General features: G+C 30.6%; 2 protein-coding genes across 3 annotated transcripts in view; one reads left to right on the top strand and one right to left on the bottom strand.

The window, feature by feature from the left end:
* The window catches only part of LOC123269917, a 115,343-nt gene that overhangs the window by 62,824 nt on the left and 27,760 nt on the right, over positions 1-24,759 (bottom strand). The gene's annotated exons all lie outside the window — the stretch shown is intronic.
* Positions 15,149-15,775, top strand: LOC123269776. Its single transcript, XM_044735610.1, has one exon. It carries the CDS (start codon positions 15,149-15,151, stop codon positions 15,773-15,775), a length of 627 nt encoding a protein of 208 aa, XP_044591545.1.

Genomic DNA, 24,759 nt, shown 5'->3' on the forward strand with positions numbered 1-24,759 from the left:
GGGCATTCGACGCAATTTTTTATGTACAAAAATTGTTTATGAGCTCTTGAGTCGATCGATCAAAGAATTTAAAAGTTATCTCAAAGAAACGAGTTTTTAGAAATTTTTAAATGGCTAGAATTTTTGAACTTGTCGTTCGATTTTGACTTGCTTGGCGGCATTCGACTTAGTCTTTTGAGTCCAAAAAAGTGTCTCTGATGTCTGGAGTTGATTAGTCAAATATTTTGAACGTTATTTAGAAAAAACTTGAATAAAATTGTTTTTTGGGTTTTTATTTGTTTTTCATATCTTCTTCTCGGGCACAGCTTTCTGTGACCTTAAAACGTCGAGATCTGATGAAAACTCGATTTTTGCTAAACGGGGTAAGACCAATAACTTCCCGATTTTTGAAAATCTCCGATTTTCTTAGCGGGAAGTTAATAAATGATTATTTAGAAATTTTTGGCAATAACTTTTGAACGCATCGGTCGATTTTGATTTGCTTCGGGGCATTCGACGCAATTTTTTATGTACAAAAATTGTTTATAAGCTCTTGAGTCGATCGATTGAAGAATTTAAAAGTTATCTCAAAAAAACGAGTATTTAGAAATTTTTAAATGGCTAGAATTTTTGAACTTGTCGTTCGATTTTGACTTGCTTGGCGGCATTCGACTTAGTCTTTTAAGTCCAAAAAAGTGTCTCTGGTGTCTGGAGTTGATTAGTCAAATATTTTGAAAGTTATTTAGAAAAAACTTAAAAAAAAATTGTTTTTTTTTTTTTGTTTTTATTTGTTTTTCATATCTTTTTCTCGGGCAAAGTACAATTGACTTTAAAATCAAATCAGATCGAAGTCTCAATGAACACTTTCGAACGCCGTGTCGCTCATCTCGATCGGTTGATTCGTTCTAAAGACATCCTACGACAAAATTTTATTCACATACATACACACACACGCGGCCGGACGTCCAGCCGGGAAAAGTCGAAACGGCTTCCTAGGACCTCAAAACTTGGAGATCTGATTAAAACTCTTATTCTCAAAATCTGACCAAAATAACTTCCTACTTTTTAAAATTATTCATTTCTTCAATACGGGGAATTAAAAATGTAAAATTTAGCAAGAATAAAGGAACCTATAGTTATCCATTATATTCAAATGAACTGCAACTGCAATAATCAATAAAAGGGAGGTCTCTCTCAAAATTGAATACGTTAATAAAAACCAAAAGAAAAAAAAAATATAAACTCGCTGATTCGACAAAATCCACACAAACAACTCACGTACACTCGGAGCGGATAATTAACATCTGTTACAATACCAGCTCACGTTTTGTGGGCTGATCCATTTTTACCCCACCAGTATAACCCAGGTTACGGGGCGGACCTTGAATATATTAACGTCCTAATGTAGTCCACATACATCCTCGTAACATCTCTCAAAGTAAAACACAATTGAATTTATTTAAAAACGGCATGCAGCTAAGACCTACGTCAACTTAAAGTTAAAATGCTTCCACCTTTCCACCTTTGCCACAAACTTTACCTTTCCGTCTACTAATTCCAGTTATTTACTTTCGGAGCAAATCCTCTAAGGGAAATAAAAAGTACATTAATCCGAGATAGAGAGTTTTTGCCGATTCCTGACCTAAATACTTGGCTATTTTTCTCGCGAAGTATTTTCAGGCTAGTCTAAATTCAACTCCAAGATTTTGCTTCTTTTTCGTTTCATTTAAACCCAAGTTTTTTATTTTTTCTCTTTTTTTGTGCTAAAAACCGACAAAAATTTATACATGTAACTTACAATGTTACTAAGAGCCTTCTTTAATTTACTAACAATTTTTTGAGGTTAAATAGGGATCAGAGAGTGTAACACTTCATATTTTGGTCGGATTTATGGATAAGAATTCTAGAATGAAGAGTTAAAGCCTCAAAATGTGCGCAGTTTTTGCTGCACCAAAAATGACGGAAATGATGCAAGACTAGATCTGATTGTTTCTTGTTTTGTTTAGAGGAAAAAAATTTTTTTTTGTAATGGATGCATGGAATATCATTTAGAAGATGTATTTTCTTCAGATTACATGGAAAGAATCGTTAGAATAATTTTTTTGTGATTTTTTCTAAGCATATGCTTTTAGCAAAAAAATCCAGAAAAAGATGCATTGCAAAGTTCGATTTTTTTTATTTATAATTGAAAATAAGTGATTGTCCTTGAAGGAATTCATTAAAATATCGTTATTGAAAGGTTATTTCTTCAGGAATATTAAATTAGAATCCTGGAACATCAAAAGCTAGCTATCATTAAAAAACGTTAAAAAAAGATGCATTTTAGAATTTGATTTTTTTGATGTTATATTGAAAATAAATGATTGTTCTTGAACAAATTTATCAGGATATTATCATTGAAAAGTATTTTGTTCATAGATATCAAATTAGAAGCCTGGAAGGTCAAAAACTAACCTACACCAAAAACGTCAAAAATGGTGCATTGTAATTTTTGTTTTTTTTTTGCATTATTATTGAAACTAAATGATTGTTCTTGAACAAATTCATCAGGATATTACTTTTGAAGAGTATTTTGTTCAGAAATATTGAATTAGAAGTGTAGAACATCAAAAACGTCAAAAATGATGCATAGCAGAATTCGATTTTTTGAAATTTTATTGAAAATAAATCATTGTTCTTGAACAAATTTATCAAAATATCATCATTGAAAAGTATTTTGTTCATAGATATCAAATTAGAAGCCTGGAAGGTCAAAAACTAACCTACACCAAAAACGTCAAAAATGGTGCATTGTAATTTTTGTTTTTTTTTTGCATTATTATTGAAACTAAATGATTGTTCTTGAACAAATTCATCAGGATATTACTTTTGAAGAGTATTTTGTTCAGAAATATTGAATTAGAAGTGTAGAACATCAAAAACGTCAAAAATGATGCATAGCAGAATTCGATTTTTTGAAATTTTATTGAAAATAAATCATTGTTCTTGAACAAATTTATCAAAATATCATCATCAAAAAGTATTTTGTTCTTAGATATCGAATTATAATCCTGTAAGGTTAAGAACTAACCTACACCAAAATCGTCAAAAATGGTACAGAACACAAAAGGACACACTAGATTAAAAAATTATTTAAAAACAGCGAAACTCATAAATGTTTCAATAAAAAAACGACCCAAATACATAAAACTCTTTGATCTTGTACTGGGCGATAAAAATCTTGAAATCTAAATTTCCTACGGCGAAAACGTTTCGGCCATCTCTGAAATCTCTGGTATGGTAAATTTACCGTGAATATAAAAATACGGAACGATTCTTATTCTCTTTCTCACTTGCTCTGTAGAGGAGCTAAGTAAAAAAAGTAATGAACAAACTATCTCCGCCCCATAATCCTTTTCGCAGCAGCACATAAACTCCGGTGGGTGCAGAGTTCTCTCAGTTATCGTGTCTATATGTATCAGGGCGACGCCTGTGGCCGTAGGTGCCGTAACAGATGTTAATTATCCCTTTGCTGTGTAAGTCCAACACCAGCTAAAGCTAAACGCTTGCACATTTCGACTAGTCTTTCTTCACACACATATGTACTCACATCAACGGATAATATAACAACGTGAGAGTCATTTGAGACACGTCGTTAATACAGAACTACGCTGTAGTAGTGTCATCAAGCATTTCAATAACTTATAAATTGCTGAGCTAGTTATCGCCGTTTCATCTATTCACAGTATTTTTAACTTTCTGCTTTAAAAAGTTGATAATTTTAAAAAGTAGGAAGTTATTTTGGTCAGATTTTGAAAATAAGAGTTTTAATCAGATCTCCAAGTTTTTAGGTCCTAGGAAGCCGTTTCGACTTTTCCCGGCTGGACGTCCGGCCGCGTGTGTGTGTATGTATGTAAATAAAATTTTGTCGTAGGATGTCTTTAGAACGAATCAACCGATCGAGATGAGCGACACAGCGTTCGAAAGTGTTCATTGAGACTTCGATCTGATTTGATTTTAAAGTCAATCGTGCTTTGCCCGAGAAAAAGATATGAAAAACAAATAAAAACCAAAAAAATAATTTTTTTTAAGTTTTTTCTAAATAACTTTCAAAATATTTGACTAATCAACTCCAGACATCAAAGACACTTTTTTGGACTTAAAAGACTAAGTCGAATGCCGCCAAGTAAGTCAAAATCGAATGACAAGTTCAAAAATTCTAGCCATTTAAAAATTTCTAAATACTCGTTTTTTTGAGATTACTTTTAAATTCTTCGATCGATCGACTCAAGAGCTTACAAACAATTTTTGTACTTAAAAAATTGCGTCGAATGCCCCGAAGCAAATCAAAATCGACCGACGCGTTCAGGAGTTATAGCCAAAAATTTCTAAATAATCATATTTTTGACATAACTTTAGGATTTTTTAGCTCGAAGAGCTAAAAAGTCAACTAATTGCAAGATTTACTTCAAAAAGCGGGAAGTTTCAGCGATGGCCTACTGGTCAACCGCTTTTTACATTGTCTTTAAGTGTCATTTCATGAAAAATGGAATCTACCGCTAATGAAGTGCTACACTTCATACAAAAAGGTTAATAATAAGATAAGCAATTCAAAAAATGAACAATATAAATTTGAATAGCATTTGACTACAATGTACTGTTTCAATCATTTGTAATTCTATATGCAAAATTTCTAATACATACATTAATATTTTGTAAATTAATGTTAAATTATCATTGCAATAATCTCCATTTTTGTCAGAACAGAATATTTGCAACGATATAGAGTTGCCACGGCATAAAAGTCTTTTACTAAATAACGAGCAAAGAGGATTAATGTTGATGACGTCGATCCGTGAGAATGGTTCAGCTTTATGTGTATAATGTAATAAAGCACTCGACATTTCTGAGCGCTGATGCCAATAAATATACAAGATATATAAAAGCCAGAATAGAGCGTAAGTGGGAAACAAAAAATAATAAAAGTACAAGACTTATGAATTTATTAGCCGCTTAAATAGTATTCGTTCGATGGATGATAATCATTTGAAAAAACACTTGAATGGTCTTATTGCGTCTGTGCTGGTGATATATCAAGCAATTTAGAGGTTTGGACCTACTTTTCGGACAGATCTTTCGACAAAAGCTCCTTAATTCTCGGTATGTGAAAAAGTTGGTCTGGTTTTTAGAGTGCCGAGATTACTTTATGTATTATGTGTTTTATCAATGCGTGGTGTGTTGGTGAACAGTAATAGTTCTCCCTTTTTAGTGTGCTAATGTTATAAATGGTACTCGGAATCAGCGATTTAGATAAATCGGGCACTTGGACACTTGAAAGTTTGGCTTGAGAAGTTACAGGATTTTGTTATATATAGAATTCAGTGAAAAAGTTTAGGACTTTTTGCTTGCTTTAGAAGAAATGCAAGATTTTTTTAAAGTCTACTTCTTTTATAAAAATGCCCTTAAGAAAGCTGAAGTTAAAAAATTCATTTCTGCTATACATCATTTTTGACGTTTTTGATGATCTACACTTTTAATTAGATATTTCTGAACAAAATACTCTTTGAAAGTAATATCCTGATGAATTTGTTCAAGAACAATCATTTAGTTTCAATAATAATGCAAAAAAAAACAAATATTGCAATGCACCATTTTTGACGTTTTTGGTGTAGGTTAGTTCTTGACCTTCCAGGCTTTTAATTTAATATTTCTGAAGAAATTACCTTCCAATAGCGATATTTTAATGAATTCCTTCAAGGACAATCACTTATTTTCAATTATAAATAAAAAAAATCGAACTTTGCAATGCATCTTTTTCTGGATTTTTTTGCTAAAAGCATATGCTTAGAAAAAATCACTCAAAAAAATTATTCTAACGATTCTTTCCATGTAATCTGAAGAAAATACATCTTCTAAATGATATTCCATGCATCTATTACAAAAAAAAATTTTTTTTCCTCTAAACAAAACAAGAAACAATCAGATCTATTCTTGCATCATTTCCGTCATTTTTGGTGCAGCAAAAACTGCGCACATTTTGAGGCTTTAACTCTTCATTCTAGAATTCTTATCCATAAATCCGACCAAAGTATGAAGTGTTACACTCTCTGATCTCTATTCTACCTCAAAAAATTGTTAGTAAATTAAAAGAAGGCTCTTAGTAACATTATAAGTTACATGTATAAATTTTTGTCGATTTTTTGGCACAAAAAAGGAGCAAAAATAAAAAACGGGTTTAAATTAAACGAAAAAGCAAAATTTGGAAAAAATTATTTAGAAGCATGAAGTATTTCCACAAACTTGAAGAACTTGATAACTTTAGACCAAACCATTGTTACGAAATGAATGAATGAATGAAAAAAGTATAAAGACTCAAGCGATAGTTTCCAAGAATAATTCGATATAAACATGTGATATTGTGGAGTACTAATATAAAGTGAATCTTAAATTACAATCAAAACTCCTTTACCAGAAATAAATGATAGGGACGATAAATACGTAGCAGTAAAAAATAACTTATATATACATATAGTTTAGTGTAATGAAGCGGATTTATATAAATTATAAAGAATGAATAAAAAAAATTGCTTATTAGATATCGTGTGAAATACGAGTGGTTGAGATTAAAGAATGGAAAACATTGGATTCTCGGAACAGGTTAAAGTCATAATATTTGTAATTTCTAGCGTGGAACCTAACCGTATGCATAATAATAACTTTGATTACAGCGGGTGCATTTTAGATTTAGATATGCCGTTTTTTTTCTTTTACTCAAAAAAAAAAAAATGTGACATAAAAGAGTTAAGTATTGAACAGATGATTACGAAATTTAACGGGTGTTTAGACATTTTAGCAAGTTTTGTGAAGCGTTACTCTAATATACTTAAGGAAATAAAAAAACTGCAAATTCTTCTCATCTTACTCTTAAACTCTTGCAGGATCCGTCTCTTTCTAGACAGACAAGTTCTACTACGGATAACAGAATATGCAATAATAATAATAATAATAATAACAATAATTTAATATCCAGGTCTAAATACTCGGTGATACGCTAAGTAGACCTAACCAGATTAGTAAGTCGTTGCGTGCTCTATTTTTGACGCCTCGTGCCACTTTTAAGATCTTTAGCTTTACGCGGATGTGAATAAACACCTTCCTATTATGCTTTGCTGATAAATTTGTTGGTTTAAACCAAATAGTTCAGAGTTTTGCTAATTTCAACATTATTTTCAATTAACATGTCTTTTTTCGTTATAATCATACCTTCTAATTTAAAAAAAAAAATTTCTTTTCGAAAAATTGCAATAAATTGTAAAATTTTTTTTCATACTTTGAAACGCTTATAATTTAAAAAAAAATATGAAGCCAAAAATTGTATCCGAGAAATTTTTGTACCAAGTTAGGATTCGAACTCAGATTTTCCGATTACATGCCAGGTGTTCAATTACTCCAGCCACTATCTTAATAATTTTCTGTTTTAAAAATTTCAAAAGAATTTTCGCAATATTTTTCTTTTAAAAAATTCTAACAATAACATTTTATAATTAGTTTTATTCAAGAAAAAAAAATTTTATTGAAAAAAACAAAGTCAGTATTTTAAAGCTTAGACTCTAAACTAACAAAATCAATAATTAATAATTTTTTTTTAATATTACAAACTTAAAAAATTGACGACGGAAATAAAAACTAGAAAAATACTTATTTTTAAAGTTTTTTGGTTTAAAATTGCATTTATTTAAATAAAAAAATTTATTTTTAAAATATCAAGCGAAGCAAAATTAATCTTAGAGTCTAGAGTCAGAAAATTAGTGATAAAAAATTTTTTATGATAATTAGATCTTCATTTATTGACAGTTTAAGCGGAAGAATGAACAAAAATAACATTTTTTGCTATTTTTCAGTTTTTATTTTATTTTTTAGAAGAAAAAATTGATAATTTAAAAAAAAGTTAATATTTTTTTTAGAATACTTGAAGACACAAAAAATGGCTAATTTATAAAGTGGTAATAGCATGTATTATAATTATTACTGAACCAATTTAATAACAAAATTTATAATACTAAAGTTAGCCGACGTTTTTAATTTTTTGATTTTTTTTTAAGGTAGTACTACCGGTTTTAGAATTGACGTTCAGAATTTAATGAAATTAGGCATATTGGTACTTTATAATATCATAATTAAGCAGTAAAATTTTTGGAAGCCTAGCAAGTCCTGAAAAAAAGATATTAATATCTACATATTTTTGCTTTTACCATTGATCCTTATAGAGAATCACAGACTTTATTTTATTTCACAAAACTGGACGTTCAGATTCTTATAAAAATCAAGACAACGAGAGAAAATAACATCTAGAATATATTTAATAACAATCAGTATGGTTTCCAAGAATATGAAAATATTTATTAATAAAAAACATTCAAAATTTATCTCTGTCTCTCTTTCTCACAACGTGATTTAGTATAGGGAAATCTACTACGTTAATCAAACAAGGTTAGGTTTTGTGATTTGACTCTTGTGGTAACGGTAGTACTACCTTAAATTATTAAATTAGAACTAAAAAATATTTTTTAAAAATTTCACGTATTTTATTTTCAAGTTTTTTACAAATGAAAATTTTTTTTCATTTTTTTGTAATCATTTTTTCAGTAGAAAAAATATTCTAAAAATTTTTAGATGTCGGCTAACTTAATTTTCATCCAAAATTTGACACTTGTTTCAAATAAAATTAATACAAATTATAAAAAAAATAAAACATATGACGCATTTAATAATCCGGACATTGATCGATCGTTCCCCAAAATAATTAAAGAAAAAAATATGCAAAGCTTCCCCTTCTTTTTTCAAGGGTAGAAAATTTCCCCGCAAGTACTGAAATTTTTTCTTCCCTTTATTCTTTTATCCGCTTACTCTTTTAAATATCCCCTTCTATATTCCATATTTAAAATAATGTAAAACCGTTGCTATAATTTAAAAAAAAAAAAAAAGATAAAAATCAGGCTGATTTACCTGGATGCAAATTACCAAATTTTAATATATCCGTCACTCTAATTCATTCAGAAAAGACTGAGTCATCTTTTATAAGTTTAAAATATAAAAAATAGTTTAGCCTAAAACCGTTAAATTCAAATTTAAAATCTTCCCCGAAATTTAGTAAAATAATTAACCCAAAGATGAATTTAATATTATATGCAAAAATAAAATTAATGACCCTCGTCGGACAATAGAGTGTCCAAAAAAAATGATAAATCCATCGTCGATCGGCAATGGGCATGGGCATTAAAACAAGATTTCAAAAATCCGTTATTTAAATAAGCCTTCATATATATATATATATATATATATATATGCGGGGCGTCAGCAGCAGGCCTACAGAAAAAATATTTAAAAAAAACCGACTGAATAATTTTATAAAATTAATAGTAAAAGGGTAGGTACGTCCTGGCGTCTATTATGCGCGTATGCAAATATTAGGAGGGGAGGGAAGCAGGAGAGTTAGAAAGAGAGGGAGCTAGTGGGGAAATAAGGGGGGAATTGGGGAACTGGAGGGGGATTGCAGCCTGCTGGGCATTAAAACTTCAGAGATTTATAGTGGTTGCATGGCATAGTCGGTCTCCTCCAAGTCCTGGAAGATCGGTGCTCTCTTTTCTCCTTAGGACGCCTCTTACTCTCTTTGTTATTCTTGTATCAGGGTATATGTATATAGATATAGAGAGACTCCTCATTTTATTTGGCTCTACCTTTGCTCTTTTATTTATTTGTACTTGGAGAATTAATTCAGATTATTGCTTTATTTTTGTAAGATTCCTTTTTTCGATTTCAGGAATTTTTTAATGTGTGAAAAAATTAGTTCGATTTAATAAGATTTAGTATTAGTTACTAAATGTAACAAAGTTTAATTACCAAATATTGAATAATAGTTACTAATTTATTAAAGCCCATTTTAATAAAATAAAAATTTAGTAGTATATAATAAAGGATTTATTGCTACGCAATAAATCGTTTATTGGTATTAAAAAAATTAATTTTGTAAATAATTTTAGCGTACCTAACTTTTTTACTCAAAATAAATCAAAATAATTAGAATAAATAATTTTAAGTAAAAATATAAGGTATTATAAAGAAAATAATCTCATTGAATTATAATTTTTTATTTGAGATATTTATAAAATTTAAAATTAAACAAGTTTTTAACATATCAACAATAGACTAATTGAAAAATTTTAACTAAGCTCCACTGAGAAATGACATATAAGCTATTTGGGAGCACTGATAGAAGGATTTAGTTCTATTTAATTAAATTTAGTAGTAGTTACTAAATTATTTCGTAACAAGCCTTTAATTACCAAATATTTAGTAATAGTTACTAAATCATTTATTGAAGCCCATTTATTTCCCCCAAATAAATATTTAGTAGTATTTAACAAAGGATTTATTGCTACGCAATAAATCGTTTATTGGTATTAAAGAAATTAATTCTTTAACTAATTTTAGCGTACCTAACTTTTTTACTCAAAATAAATCAAAATAATTAAAATAAATAATTTTAAGTGAAAATATAAGGTATTATAAAGAAAATAATCTCATTAAATTATAATTTTTTATTTGAGACATTTATAAAATTTAAAATTAAACAAGTTTTTAACATGTCAATAATAGACTAATTGAAAAATTTAAACTAAACTCCACTGAGAAATAACATACAAGCCATTTGGGAGGATGTGTGTTTTCAAAGTGAAGATAAATCTCCTAAAATCGAGCTCAATAAAATAATCTAAGTCAGTTAATATGTTATGGGTCACATTGGAATTAAAGCATAGCCATCTAACGGCAGTAATTACCAAAGAAGTATTTAGTACCTACACTAATAAGAGGGTTTAGTTCTATTTAATGAAATTTAGTGATAGTTACTAAATAATTTAGTAACAAATCTTTAATTACCAAATATTTAGTAATAGTTACTAAATCATTTATTAAAGTCCATTTATTTCCCCCAAATAAATATTTAGTAATATTCAACAAAGGATTTATTGCTACGCAATAAATTGTTTATTGGTATTAAAGAAATTAATTTTGTAACTAATTTTAGCGTACCTAACTTTTTTACTCAAAATTAATCGAAATAATTAAAATAACTAATTTTAAGTAAAAATATAAGGTATTATAATGAAAATAATCTCATTAAATTATAATTTTTTATTTGAGACATTTATAAAATTTAAAATTAAACAAGTTTTTTACATGTCAACAATAGACTAATTGAAAAATTTAAACTAAACTCTACTGAGAAATGACATATTAGCCATTTGGGAGGAAGTGTGTTTTCAAAGTGAAGATAAATCTCCCAAAATCGAGCTGAATAAAATAATCTAAGTCAGTTAATAGGTTATGGGTCACATTGGAATTAAAGCATAGCCATCTAACGGCAGTAATTACCAAAGAAGTATTGAGTACCTACACTAATAAGAGGGTTTAGTTTTATTTAATGAAATTTAGTGATAGTTACTAAATAATTTAGTAACAAATCTTTAATTACCAAATATTTAGTAATAGTTACTAAATCATTTATTAAAGTCCATTTATTTCCCCCAAATAAATATTTAGTAATATTCAACAAAGGATTTATTGCTACGCAATAAATTGTTTATTGGTATTAAAGAAATTAATTTTGTAACTAATTTTAGCGTACCTAACTTTTTTACTCAAAATTAATCGAAATAATTAAAATAACTAATTTTAAGTAAAAATATAAGGTATTATAATGAAAATAATCTCATTAAATTATAATTTTTTATTTGAGACATTTATAAAATTTAAAATTAAACAAGTTTTTAACATGTCAAAAATAGACTAATTGAAAAATTTAAACTAAACTCCACTGAGAAATGACATATAAGCCATGTAGGAGCACTGATAGAAGGATTTAGTTCTATTTAATAAGATTTAGTAATAGTTACTAAATCATTTATTAAAGCCCATTTATTTCCCCCAAATAAATATTTAGTAATATTCAACAAAGGATTTATTGCTACGCAATAAATTGTTTATTGGTATTAAAGAAATTAATTTTGTAACTAATTTTAGCGTACCTAACTTTTTTACTCAAAATTAATCGAAATAATTAAAATAACTAATTTTAAGTAAAAATATAAGGTATTATAATGAAAATAATCTCATTAAATTATAATTTTTTATTTGAGACATTTATAAAATTTAAAATTAAACAAGTTTTTTACATGTCAATAATAGACTAATTGAAAAATTTAAACTAAACTCTACTGAGAAATGACATATTAGCCATTTGGGAGGAAGTGTGTTTTCAAAGTGAAGATAAATCTCCCAAAATCGAGCTGAATAAAATAATCTAAGTCAGTTAATAGGTTATGGGTCACATTGGAATTAAAGGAAAGCCATCTACCGACAATACTTACCAAACAAATATTTAGTACCTACTACTGAATATTATTTGGTGAAAACAAATATTTATTTTGATATAATAAGGCTTTGTTTATATTAATATAATTTATTTAGAATAAAAAATGATTTATTAAACTGTAACAAATAATATTGATGGGTAAAAAATATTTTTTTCTCTTAAATAGATGACTTAAAATTTTGTTACTAAATCAGTTCAGTGCTCCGTACTAATTTTGATCTCTTGTCCGATATTATCAAGTGTTACTGTATATATTCTATACATATTAAATATAATATAAATTTAAAAAATTTATCAAGGGTGTATATTTATAAATTTTAGGATTTCCCAATTTTACTGCGTCATTAGATAATTTAAATAACAAATTCCCCTTTATAAAATCTTGAAAATTATTCATTTTACATGTTAAATATTCCATTATAAATTCATTCCACTATTGTCTTCAAATCAGCATATGATCTTTAACATTTTAAAGTCTATATATGACTTTCCAATTACTAATATTTTTTTTTTGTTGAAAAAAAAATGTTTTTTTTTTTTTACTTTCGTACAACTGTAATTAAGACGACGAAATTTATTATAGAAATTATGAAATGAAATCAATAAATTAAAAATATTTTTTTTTTTGGGAGAAAATTAATAATTTTTGTAAATTATTATTGTTCATACATTTTATAAATGTGAATATTCACATAATTTAGGTATTGTATTAAAACCACAAGACATTTAGTTATTCGAAGTCCAAATTGGCCTCCGGCGGCAATTAGCGATCTGTCGTAAGTGTTACGATTAGAGTAGTTAGTGCTCGTGAATTAAGCTCGTGTAATTACACTATGTTAAACAATTGTTGTTAATATTAATATCAGAAATATTTTTAATTAATGTTAATTTAATTTTTATTTTTAAAAAAAATTTTTATTCTATTATTATTATTATTATTGAAGTTAAACTCAACTTTTAACTAATAATAATAATAATAATAATAATAATAATAATAATAATAATAATAATAATAATAATAATAATAATAATAATGCAAAATTTGCAAAAGAAAAATTTTTTAAAAAATTCTTGTCAGTAATTTTGACAAAAAAATTTGTTTCCTGATTTGTTTCTCCTCTAGATCTTTATGTTGATGTTGAAAAAATATTTTAATAGAAACGATTCATCATTCCTTAGGATCATTTTTTTTTGTTTCTTTTTTAACCATCTTATCCTTTTCAGTTCAGTTAGTTATATTATTTTATTATTATTTTCTCATTCTTAAATCCCCAGAGGCATTCTCACTCTTTTGTGATTTCTCATGCTAAATGATTAACAAATTCACTCTGAAATTATTCCTCGATGGAAATAAACAAATTAATTGATTAATTAATTAATATGGAGGAAAAATTCCTGGAAGGTATGAGTAAAAAAAATAAGATTAAAAATTGCAGAAATAATTAATAGCGTTTATTAAAAAAATTCTGGGATTTACTCCCGCTGATTTATATATAATAAAAAATAATAAAAAGTAATCCTTAACTCCGGCAGAAATAAGTTGCCCAGAGGGTGATTTTCAGCATTTGGATATATATGTATGAATATGAATGTGGATAATATAAAAAACCGGTTGTTATATTTAGCCCCATGGTGTTACTAGTTCATTTGCAATTAAACTGAATAATTCTCATCGCTATAATTTTTATAATAATAATAATAATAATAATAATAATAATAATAATAATAATAATAATTTTTTCAAAGCAAGTTATTATTATTAATATTATTATTATTTATATTATTAATAGAATAAGAACAATTTTGTGTCCAGAATAGTCATATGATAAAATCGGGTTTTTTTAGTGAAATTAAGTGTCATTGCAAAAGTCTTGATTTAAAATTGTAAAATAATATCTTGTGAAATGTTGACATTTTTAAAGATATAAGCTCATCCTGATGTTACACTCACCAAGACCTTTCATTTGAGTACCCACATCAATTTTTCATATATTTTATATATTTATATATATGAATATATGAAAAATATATGAAAATGCATGTGGGTACTTAAATGAAAACTCTTGAAGAGTGTAACGTCGGGATGAGCTTATATCTTTAAAAATGTCAATAGTTAAGAAAGTACAGGGCATTTTAACAAATATCTTCTGAACTATTGACATTTTTAAAGATATAAGCTCATCCTGATGTTTCAATCGTCAAGACCTTTCATTGGAGTACCCACATGCATTTTCATATATTTTTCATATATTCATATTTATAAATATATAAAATATATGAAAAATTGATGTAGGTACTTAAATGAAAGATCTTGATGAGTGTAACGTCGGGATAAGCTTATATCTTTAAAAACGCCAATATTTAAGAAAGTACAGAGCATTTTAACAAATATCTTCTGAACTATTGACATTTTTAAAGATATAAGCTCATTCTGATATTACACTTATCGAGACCTTTCATTTGAGTACCCACATTAATTTTTCATATATTTTATATATTTATATATATGAATATATGAAAAATATATCAAAAATGCATGTGGGTACTCAAATGAAAGCATTTGATGAATGTAACATGCGGATGAGCTTATATCTTTAAAAATGTCAATAGTTAAGAAAGTACAAGGCATTTTAACAAATATCTTCTGAACTATTGACATTTTTGTGTTGACCGGAGGCAGTGCTGATTGACCCAGGTAAGTCCCGGTCTTCTGATGAGGTTCTGAGGGCTTTGCGCTTGGGACTTCGTCCGGAGGAAATGGGTCTGGGGGTTAAGGCCGTGAGGACCGCCAGAAAAGGTGGTCTTCTCATCGAGTTCGAGGGATCTGTTAAAGATCGCTCGGCGCTCGGTAATAAGATCACTGAGGTAGCCGGAGGAGACGTGGAGGTGCGCCATCTCGCCCCTACCACTACGCTGGTAATAGACGGGATGGACTCCGCTACGACGGTCGAAGAGGTTAAGGCGGCCCTGGCAGGGGCTATCGGTGGGACTGCGGATGGACTCAACGTGTCCATCACGAAACCCAATAAATGGGGATCCATCCGCGCTTTCATCGAGGCTAGACTTGGGGCTGCTGCAGCCTTGGAGACCTTGGGAAAGGTCAAGGTCGGCTGGCTGGTTTGCCGAATCCGCCGTTGGGAGCGACTCGATCGGTGCTATCGCTGCCATGGACTGGGCCACTTAGCTGGCTCGTGCAAGGCAGGGGAAGACCGGAGCGGTTGCTGCTGGCGATGTGGTGAGGCGGATCACAAGTCGAAGACCTGTACCAAGCCTCCGCGCTGCCATCTCTGTGAAGCGGTGGGAAGCGGGCAAGCCTTCGATCACGTGGCAGGTTCTGGACGGTGTACGACCTATCGGGAGGTACTCCAAAAGAAAAATGGCTAAGGTGCTGCAGGTGAATCTACATCGGTGCAAACTGGCCCTTGATATGCTTTACGCTAGAAATCGTAACAACGGAATGGATATTGTTCTGGTATCAGAGCAATACCATTCTGTGTCTGGGACGAATTGGTACTGTGACCCTACAGGCACAGCGGCAATTTGGATTCCGGATCGAAGTCGCCTTTCTGTGCGTAACAGTGGATCGAGGGACGGCATTGTGTGGGTCGAGACACCAGCAGTTACCTTCGTGTCGTGTTATTTCACCCCCAGCGAGCCTATTGTAGATTTCCGAAAGAGGGTTGACAATCTCGAACGAGTAGTCCGCCATCTTGAAGGAGAGATAGTGATAGGTGGTGACTTCAACGCAAAGTCGATCGATTGGGGAATGGATTATAGTGACACGCGGGGTGATGAGCTCCCTGGACATGACGGCAGGTTTCGACCTTGTCATTGTGAATAGGGGAAATACACCCACTTTCCGGAGAGTTGGCGCGCGTTGGTCGATTTTAGACATAACTTTTGCTACTCAACGGACAGCGGGAGTAATCTCAGACTGGGCTGTTTTGGAGGAGTATACGGCAAGTGATCACCAATATATTTCGTATACGGTCAACAGTGTGAGGGGTAACCCACCTACTGTGCCGAAGCGACAAATGAAGCAAGCAGGATGGAGGGTGTCACTCCTGGATGAGGGGCACGCATTTCAAAATGCGGTCTCAGATAGAATTGACACGCTTCCTGACTTTTTTGCAGAGTCGCGCGAAAATGTTGAGACACTTGTCGGTCAAACGATGGAAGTGATCGTTGCAGGGTGCGACGCTGCTATGCCTCGCCGTTCCGCAAGCTCTCGAAGGAAGCCGGTTTACTGGTGGACAGCAGAAATTGCGCTGCTCAGGGGCTGAGTGCTTGCGTCTGCGGAGGCAAGCACTTAGGTCGCGAAAGCGAGATACTGGGCAGCAAAAGGACGACGAGTACAAAGCGGCGAAGAAGCGACTCGTCACGGAGATCAAGGCGAGCAAAAGGGAGGTGCTGGAAGGCGATCTGCAGAGAAGTGGATGAGGATCTATGGGGCAATGGCTACCGGATCGTCACTCGCAAATTTGTTGGTCGCGGTTCAGTAGCTCCTATGGAACCCGATAGGATGGAGGAAATAGTCCAAACTCTGTTTCCCGATCGCGAAAAACGGGTATGCACTCAAGGTGTAATATCCGATGACGAGTGCCCACTTTTCACAGCAGTGGAGCTGCGGGCAGTTGTTAAGTCCCTCAAGGTAGGTAAGGCCCCGGGTCCTGACGGCATTCCCGTCGAGGCCTATAAGGTCCTTATAAAAAAGCATGAACAACTGCTCCTTGATACTACAACGCCTGCATCTCGACTGGAGTCTTTCCGAAAAGATGGAAACTGCAACTTGAGGATTTGGTTCTGTTGGATAAAGGTAAAGGTCCACCCTATACACCTTCGTCCTACAGACCACTGTGCATGTTAGATGTCGCAGGGAAGATTTTCGAAGCCCTTATTAGGAATCGACTGCGGAAAGAAGTGACCGATGCTGGTGGCCTGGCTGAAAACCAACATGGCTTTCGGCCGGGTTGCAGTACAATTGGTGCCATTTCGGAAGCGCTTTCATTTGCTAAACAAGCCTGGACGGGTCATCATCAGTGCCGTCCAGTATGCATAATGATGACGTTTGACGTCAAAAATGCATTTAATTCGGCAAGATGGCCGGATATAATGAGGGCGCTTCGGAAATTAGGTCTATCGGAGTATCTCATTCGCATCATAAATGATTACTTAAGTGATCGTTACTTGATGTATGAGACTACTGTAGGACAGGTCATGAAGGAGCTGAGTGGGAGGAGCAGCGCAGGGTTCAATCCTCGGACCAGAACTCTGGGTTATCCTTTATGATGCACTTCTGCGCCTAGATCTACCGCAGGAGGTAAAGCTGGAGGGTTTTGCTGACGACGTGGCAGCACTAATACTTGCGCGGAACGAAGGCGAAGCGCAGGGATTGGTGAAGCTTGTTGCGGCCTCCATCAACGCATGGCTTAACGATCATGGGTTGATGCTGGCCACCGCGAAGACGGAGGTGGTGGTACTCACAGCTCAGAGGTGGTTTCCGAACCCCTTCCAGACTCAAGTTGTGGATCAACACATCGAGAGTCGGGGGGCTCTGAAATACCTCGGAGTGACAATAGACTCGAAATTGACGTTTCGAGACCAGATTGTCAGTGTGGCCACAAGAGCAGCAACGACGGTGGCAAATCTTTCCCGGCTTATGCCAAATGTCGGGGGACCAAGGAGCAGCCGCAGACGAGCTCTCATGGGTGTCGCTAACTCGATTATGCTCTACGGAGTAGAGATATGGGGAGAGGCACTCAAAGTAGAGAAATATCGGAAGCAACTGGCATCGGTACAACGAAGAGGTGCGCTGAGGATAGCCTGCGCCTATCGAACGGTCTCAGAGGCAGCTGTGTTGGTCATCTCGGGTAATTCCAATCGACCTACTGGGTCTCGAAAGGAAGCGGATCTGGGATGCCCGGCGGGCTGGCGAAGGACTCATGAAAGACGTGAGAACCCGCGAACGTGAGGAGACCTTTGAGCTCTGGCAAGAGCGCTGGGAAACCGGGGAGACAGGGCGTTGGACGTATAGACTTATTGGGCAGATCCGTGACTGGGTACTGAGGGACTGCGGGGGGGTAGACTACTATTTCACACAGTTCCTTACTGGTCATGGACAGTTCAATGCCTACCTACATCGTATGGGGATCCGAAACGATCCTTACTGTGTTTACTGTCCGGGAGTTGCTGACACTGCTGAGCACACCTTTTTCGACTGCCAACGTTGGTCTGAAATACGACTGCGCTGGCGGGAAGAGAAGGAAGTGCCTCAAAGGCCCGAAGACGTCGTCCCTTGGATGCTGACGTCGACAGACAACTGGACAGCAATGACGGGATATGTAAGAGAGGTCCTGCTGGAGAAGAGAAAAGAGGAGGAAGAAGAAGAAAAAGAAGAAGCGGAGGAATAAGATGAAACGGAGAAATAAGCTGCAGGAGCAGCGTGGAGGGGGCCTGGTGCTGCGAAGTAATGCTAACGCGGTCCCGCAGTATCAGGTACAAGAGAGGGGAGGGTTTTAGTGAGTAAGAATCTCACACTACCGGCAACCAACATCACCAACATCTAGCCGGTGTCTATGAAGATTTCCCTCCTCTCGCCCAAAAAAAAAAAAAAAAAAAAAAAAAAAAAAAAAAAAACTCATCCTGATGTTTCAATCGTCAAGACCTTTCATTTGAGTACCCACATGCATTTTCATATATTTTTCATATATTCATATTTATAAATATATAAAATATATGAAAAATTGATGTAGGTACTCAAATGAAAGCATTTGATGAATGTAACATGCGGATGAGCTTATATCTTTAAAAATGTCAATAGTTAAGAAAGTACAAGGCATTTTAACAAATATCTTCTGAACTATTGACATTTTTAAAGATATAAGCTCATTCTGATATTACACTTATCGAGACCTTTCATTTGAGTACCCACATCAATTTTTCATATATATATATATATATATATATATATATATATATAATATATATATGAAAAATATATAAAAATGCATGTGGGTACTCAAATGAAAGCTTTTGATGAGTGTAACATCAGGATGAGCTTATATCTTTAAAAACGTCAATATTTAAGAATGTACAGTGCAATTTAACAAAATTCATTATTTAATAAAGTAAAATTTTATTTATAGTTCACAAGTCACCGCAGTTACATAGTGACTGCAAGGTTGCTAGTTTTTATTATTTTTTATTTTTTTTTTTAATGCAAAATTTTGATAAACAATTGAATAAATCGTCATATTTAAAAAAAATTAATTTTATTACCTCAAAAGAATTGTACTAATAATTCAAAGCAAGAAAAGAAGATCTAAAAAAAAATGTAACTGTTAATATTAATAATGATCGATTTAAAAAAATGAGAGTGACTGATGAAAGACATCGGGAGTACAAGAGAACACTCAGTAAAAGGAAATAAAGGGAAAAAAATGTATTAAAAAAATAAAAAGATTATAAAATATACGTCGGAGGGAAGGGAATAAGGATGGTTGTAAGAAGTCCATTGGAAGCAAAGGCAACAAATGATAAATGAACCTCAACTCAACTCTTAAACCGCGAGCTCTCATATCGTCAGATGCTGCTGCTGATGCTGCTATTAACATACTGCTGGGATAAAGTAACGAATTTAAAAGAAATCGAATATAAAAGCCCGGGAATAAGAATTCCATTGGAGATGTTATCCCAACTTTTGATGCTCTGACTTATAGAGCGGGTTAAAAAATTAACAATCTCTGAAAATTAACTTCAATCCATTAATCACAACCACCATTTTTATTTATCATTTATTTTCTTTCCAGCTCCAGAGTACGGATCATTTTTTCATTGATAACTGTCTAAGTTCTCTCTAGAGCACATTCACAAGTTTCAGAAATAAATTCTTTTAATTTTTTACGATTATTAGATCGTGAATGATCGGCATTCTAAAATTGTAAAAATTATCAAAAACTTTCATAAATTTTTTAAGTTATAATTGCATTTATTTTAAGAAAAAAAAATTTTTTTAAAAAAGTAATCTCAGTAATTTAAACTAAAGACTCTAAATTAATAATAATAACAATTAAAATTTTTTTTTAATAATAATAATATGAAAAATTCACGATAAAAGTTGAAAAATGTGAAAAAACTGCAATTTTTCAATTTTTTAATTTATAATTAATTTTTTTTTAAGAAAAAAAAAGTCAGTATTTTAAAATTCAGACTTTAAATTATTGAAATTGATAATTAATAATTTTTTTTTAATAATACAAACATAAAAAATCGACGAAGGAAAAGAAAAAACTAAAAAAACACTTATTCTTACAGTTTTTTGGTTTATAATTGCATTTTTTTAAAGAAAAAAATTTATTTTGAAAATATCAAGCTCAGAAATATGAAGCTTAGAATCTAAACTAATAAAATAAGTGATGAAAAAATTTTTACGATAATTAGATCGTAAGATATTAGCAGTTTAAACGGAAAAATGAACAAAAATAATATTTTTTGCTTTTTATTTTATTTTTTCAAAGAAAACTTGATAAATTAAGAAAAACTTAAATTTTTTAGGCTTCTAGAGAATACTTTAAGACACAAAAAAAATGACTAATTTATAAAGTAATTATAATTGTAAGTACACTGATGAAAGGATTTAATACGGAGAACTTAACTGATTTACTAACAAAATTTCATTTATTTGGGAGAGAAAAAATTTTTTTACCCATCAATATTATTTGTTACAGTTTAATAAATTATTATTTTATTCTAAATAAATTATATTAATATAAACAAAGCCTTATTATATCAAAATAAATATTTGTTTCCACCAAATAATATTTAGCAGTAGGTAATAAATATTTGTTTGGTAAGTATTATCGGTAGATGGCTTTCCTTTGATTCCAATGTGACCCATAACCTATTAACTGACTTGGATTATTTTATTCAGCTCGATTTTGGGAGAATTATCTTCCCTTTTAAAACACACATCCTCCTAAATGGCTTATATGTCATTTCTCAGTGGAGTTTAGTTTAAATTTTTCAATTAGTTTATTATTGATATGTTAAAAACTTGTTTAATTTTAAATTTTATAAATGTCTCAAATAAAAAATTATAATTTAATGAGATTATTTTCTTTATAATACCTTATATTTTTACATAAAATTATTTATTTTAATTATTTTGATTTATTTTGAGTAAAAAAGTTAGGTACGCTAAAGTTAGTTACAAAATTAATTTCTTTAATACCAATATACGATTTATTGCGTAGCAATAAATCCTTTGTTAAATACTACTAATTATTTATTTAGGGGAAATAAATGGACTGTAATAAATGATTTAGTAACTATTACTAAATATTTGGTAATTAAAGGCTTGTTACTAAATAATTTAGTAACTACTACTAAATTTTATTAAATAGAACTAAATCCTTCTATCAGTGCTCCCAAATGGCTAATATGTCATTTCTCAGTGGAGTTTAGTTTAAATTTTTCAATTAGTCTATTATTGATATGTTAAAAACTTGTTTAATTTTAAATTTTATAAATGTCTCAAATAAAAAATTATAATTCAATGAGATTATTTTCTTTATAATACCTTATATTTTTACTTAAAATTATTTATTTTAATTACTTTGATTTATTTTGAGTAAAAAATTTAGGTACGCTAAAATTAGTTACAAAATTAATTTTTTTAATACTAATATACGATTTATTGCGTAGCAATAAATCCTTTGTTAAATACTACTAAATATTTATTTGGGGGAAATAAATGGACTTTAATAAATGATTTAGTAACTATTACTAAATATTTGGTAATTAAAGGCTTGTTACTAAATAATTTAGTAACTATCACTAAATTTCATTAAATAGAACTAAACCCTCCTATTAGTGTAGGTACTAAATACTTCTTTGGTAATTACTGCCGTTAGATGGCTATGCTTTAATTACAATGTGACCCATAACCTATTAACTGACTTAGATTATTTTATTCAGCTCGATTTTGGGAGAATTATCTTCACTTTGAAAACACACATCCTCCCAGATGGCTAATATGTCATTTCTCAGTGGAGTTTAGTTAAAATTTTTCAATTAGTCTATTATTGATATGTTAAAAACTTGTTTAATTTTAAATTTCATAAATGTCTCAAATAAAAAATTATAATTTAATGAGATTATTTTCTTTATAATACCTTATATTTTTACTTAAAATTATTTATTTTAATTATTTTGATTTATTTTGAGTAAAAAAGTTAGGTACGCTAAAGTTAGTTACAAAATTAATTTCTTTAATACTAATATACGATTTATAGCGTAGCAATAAATCCTTTGTTAAATACTACTAAATATTTATTTGGGGGAAATAAATGGACTTTAATAAATGATTTAGTAACTATTACTAAATTCTTGGTAATTAAAGATTTGTTACTAAATTATTTAGTAACTATCACTAAATTTCATTAAATAGAACTAAATCCTCCTGTTAGTGTAGGTACTAAATACTTCTTTGGTAATTACTGCCGTTAGATGGCTATGCTTTAATTACAATGTGACCCATAACCTATTAACTGACTTAGATTATTTTATTCAGCTCGATTTTGGGAGAATTATCTTCCCTTTGAAAACACACATCCTCCCAAATGGCTAATATGTCATTTCTCAGTGGAGTTTAGTTTAAATTTTTCAATTAGTCTATTATTGATATGTTAATAACTTGTTTAATTTTAAATTTTATAAATGTCTCAAATAAAAAATTATAATTTAATGAGATTATTTTCTTTATAATACCTTATATTTTTACTTAAAATTATTTATTTTAATTATTTTGAGTAAAAAAGTTAGGTACGCTAAAATTAGTTATAAAATTAATTTCTTTAATACCAATAAACGATTTATTGCGTAGCAATAAATCCTTTGTTAAATACTACTAAATTTTTAATTGGTGGAAATAGATGGGCTCTAATAAATGATTTAGTAACTATTACTAAATATTTGGTAATTAAAAATTTGTTACTAAATCATTTAGTAACTATTACTAAATCATATCAGTGATAACAAATTATCAAAATAAAATTTTCTCTTGTAATTAGCGAATTAAGTAAGTGATAATGATAACCGTAGTTAAAATGTGAAAAATAGTTTATTGGATAAGCACGTTCGTGACAAAATGACGATAGGAAACGCAATAGTACGCGATAATATGTTTTTAGTAGGATACAACTTTGGCATGTGCCACCTTACGTCTTCCATTATTATTGCATACTACTAAAAAACCACACAACTATAAAAGTAGACTCTGTACAATAATATAACTCGATTTATATATATAATATAAATATATAGGCATATGTGGTGGTGTATAGATCAATTTGTATTTACAATACGTAAAGACAAAGCTGAAACTTGGAACGTGCTTAGTCTTAACAATGATGTTGAAATAAAAAAGGATTTTTTTCTGCACATATTAACAATTTCGCGCCTTTTTTGAATATCGTACCGTATAAACCGTTGCTCGGAATATATATTTGTGACAATACCATTATTGGTAAACTATTATTATTTCTCGGTTGGTATGTAAGTATGTATATACAGATATATAAAGTTGTTATGTTATCCTTTTCAGTGATTTATATTAAGAGAGAAAGAACGAATGAAAGAGACAATAAAATAAAAAAAATAAAATAGAGAATAATAAATTAAATAAATTCTTTACACAATTCAAAACGGAAATACGTTTATTGAATTTAATTTTGCATTTAAATTTTTATTAATATTCATTTTAATTATTATATACTTGTGATATATTATTTTGCACAATTCATGATGCGAAGCATCAAAGAGTTCTACAATCTAAAAAATTTATTTTATTATTTTATAATTAAATGAGCATTATGAGTCGTGCACTTTTGAATTTTCTAAATTCAAGAAATTTTTTTGAATTAATAAGATTTAAAAAGTTGAATTGAGAAAATAACTTTTGATTGGAGAATTTATTTTTAAATTAAGCCAACAATTTTATTGAAACGTTAAGGACTTGGAAATTTAAGAAATTATTCTCTAAGCTTGAGAAGTAAATACTTGACTCAACAACATCAATGTTCGAGACGTGAGAGTATTTATTTTTTGAGAAACTTAAAATAATATAAAATACGCCCGAGACCGGACTCGAACCCTGATCGGACCAAGCACGAAAGAAAGAGTGCTACCACTTAGCAATCATAGCGTAAGCGAACTCACGCTCAATCTGTTTATATATTAGTAATGTGTCATTTTTTGGGCATCTTGAGGCGGCGCTGCTGTCGGATTGTCTAAAGCCAAGAACATCTTCGAGAGTTTAATTATTTTGTTTTGGAGTTAGTTAAATATTGCTCTTGTGTAAGAGAGATTTT

This window comes from Cotesia glomerata, linkage group LG7 (assembly GCF_020080835.1).
Source record: "Cotesia glomerata isolate CgM1 linkage group LG7, MPM_Cglom_v2.3, whole genome shotgun sequence".
In the NCBI taxonomy this organism is placed as follows: domain Eukaryota; kingdom Metazoa; phylum Arthropoda; class Insecta; order Hymenoptera; family Braconidae; genus Cotesia; species Cotesia glomerata.

Excerpts from the sequence above, each read along its gene's own strand:
- LOC123269776 (XM_044735610.1), top strand. The coding sequence starts at position 15,149 with ATGGGTCTGGGGGTTAAGGCCGTGAGGACCGCCAGAAAAGGTGGTCTT.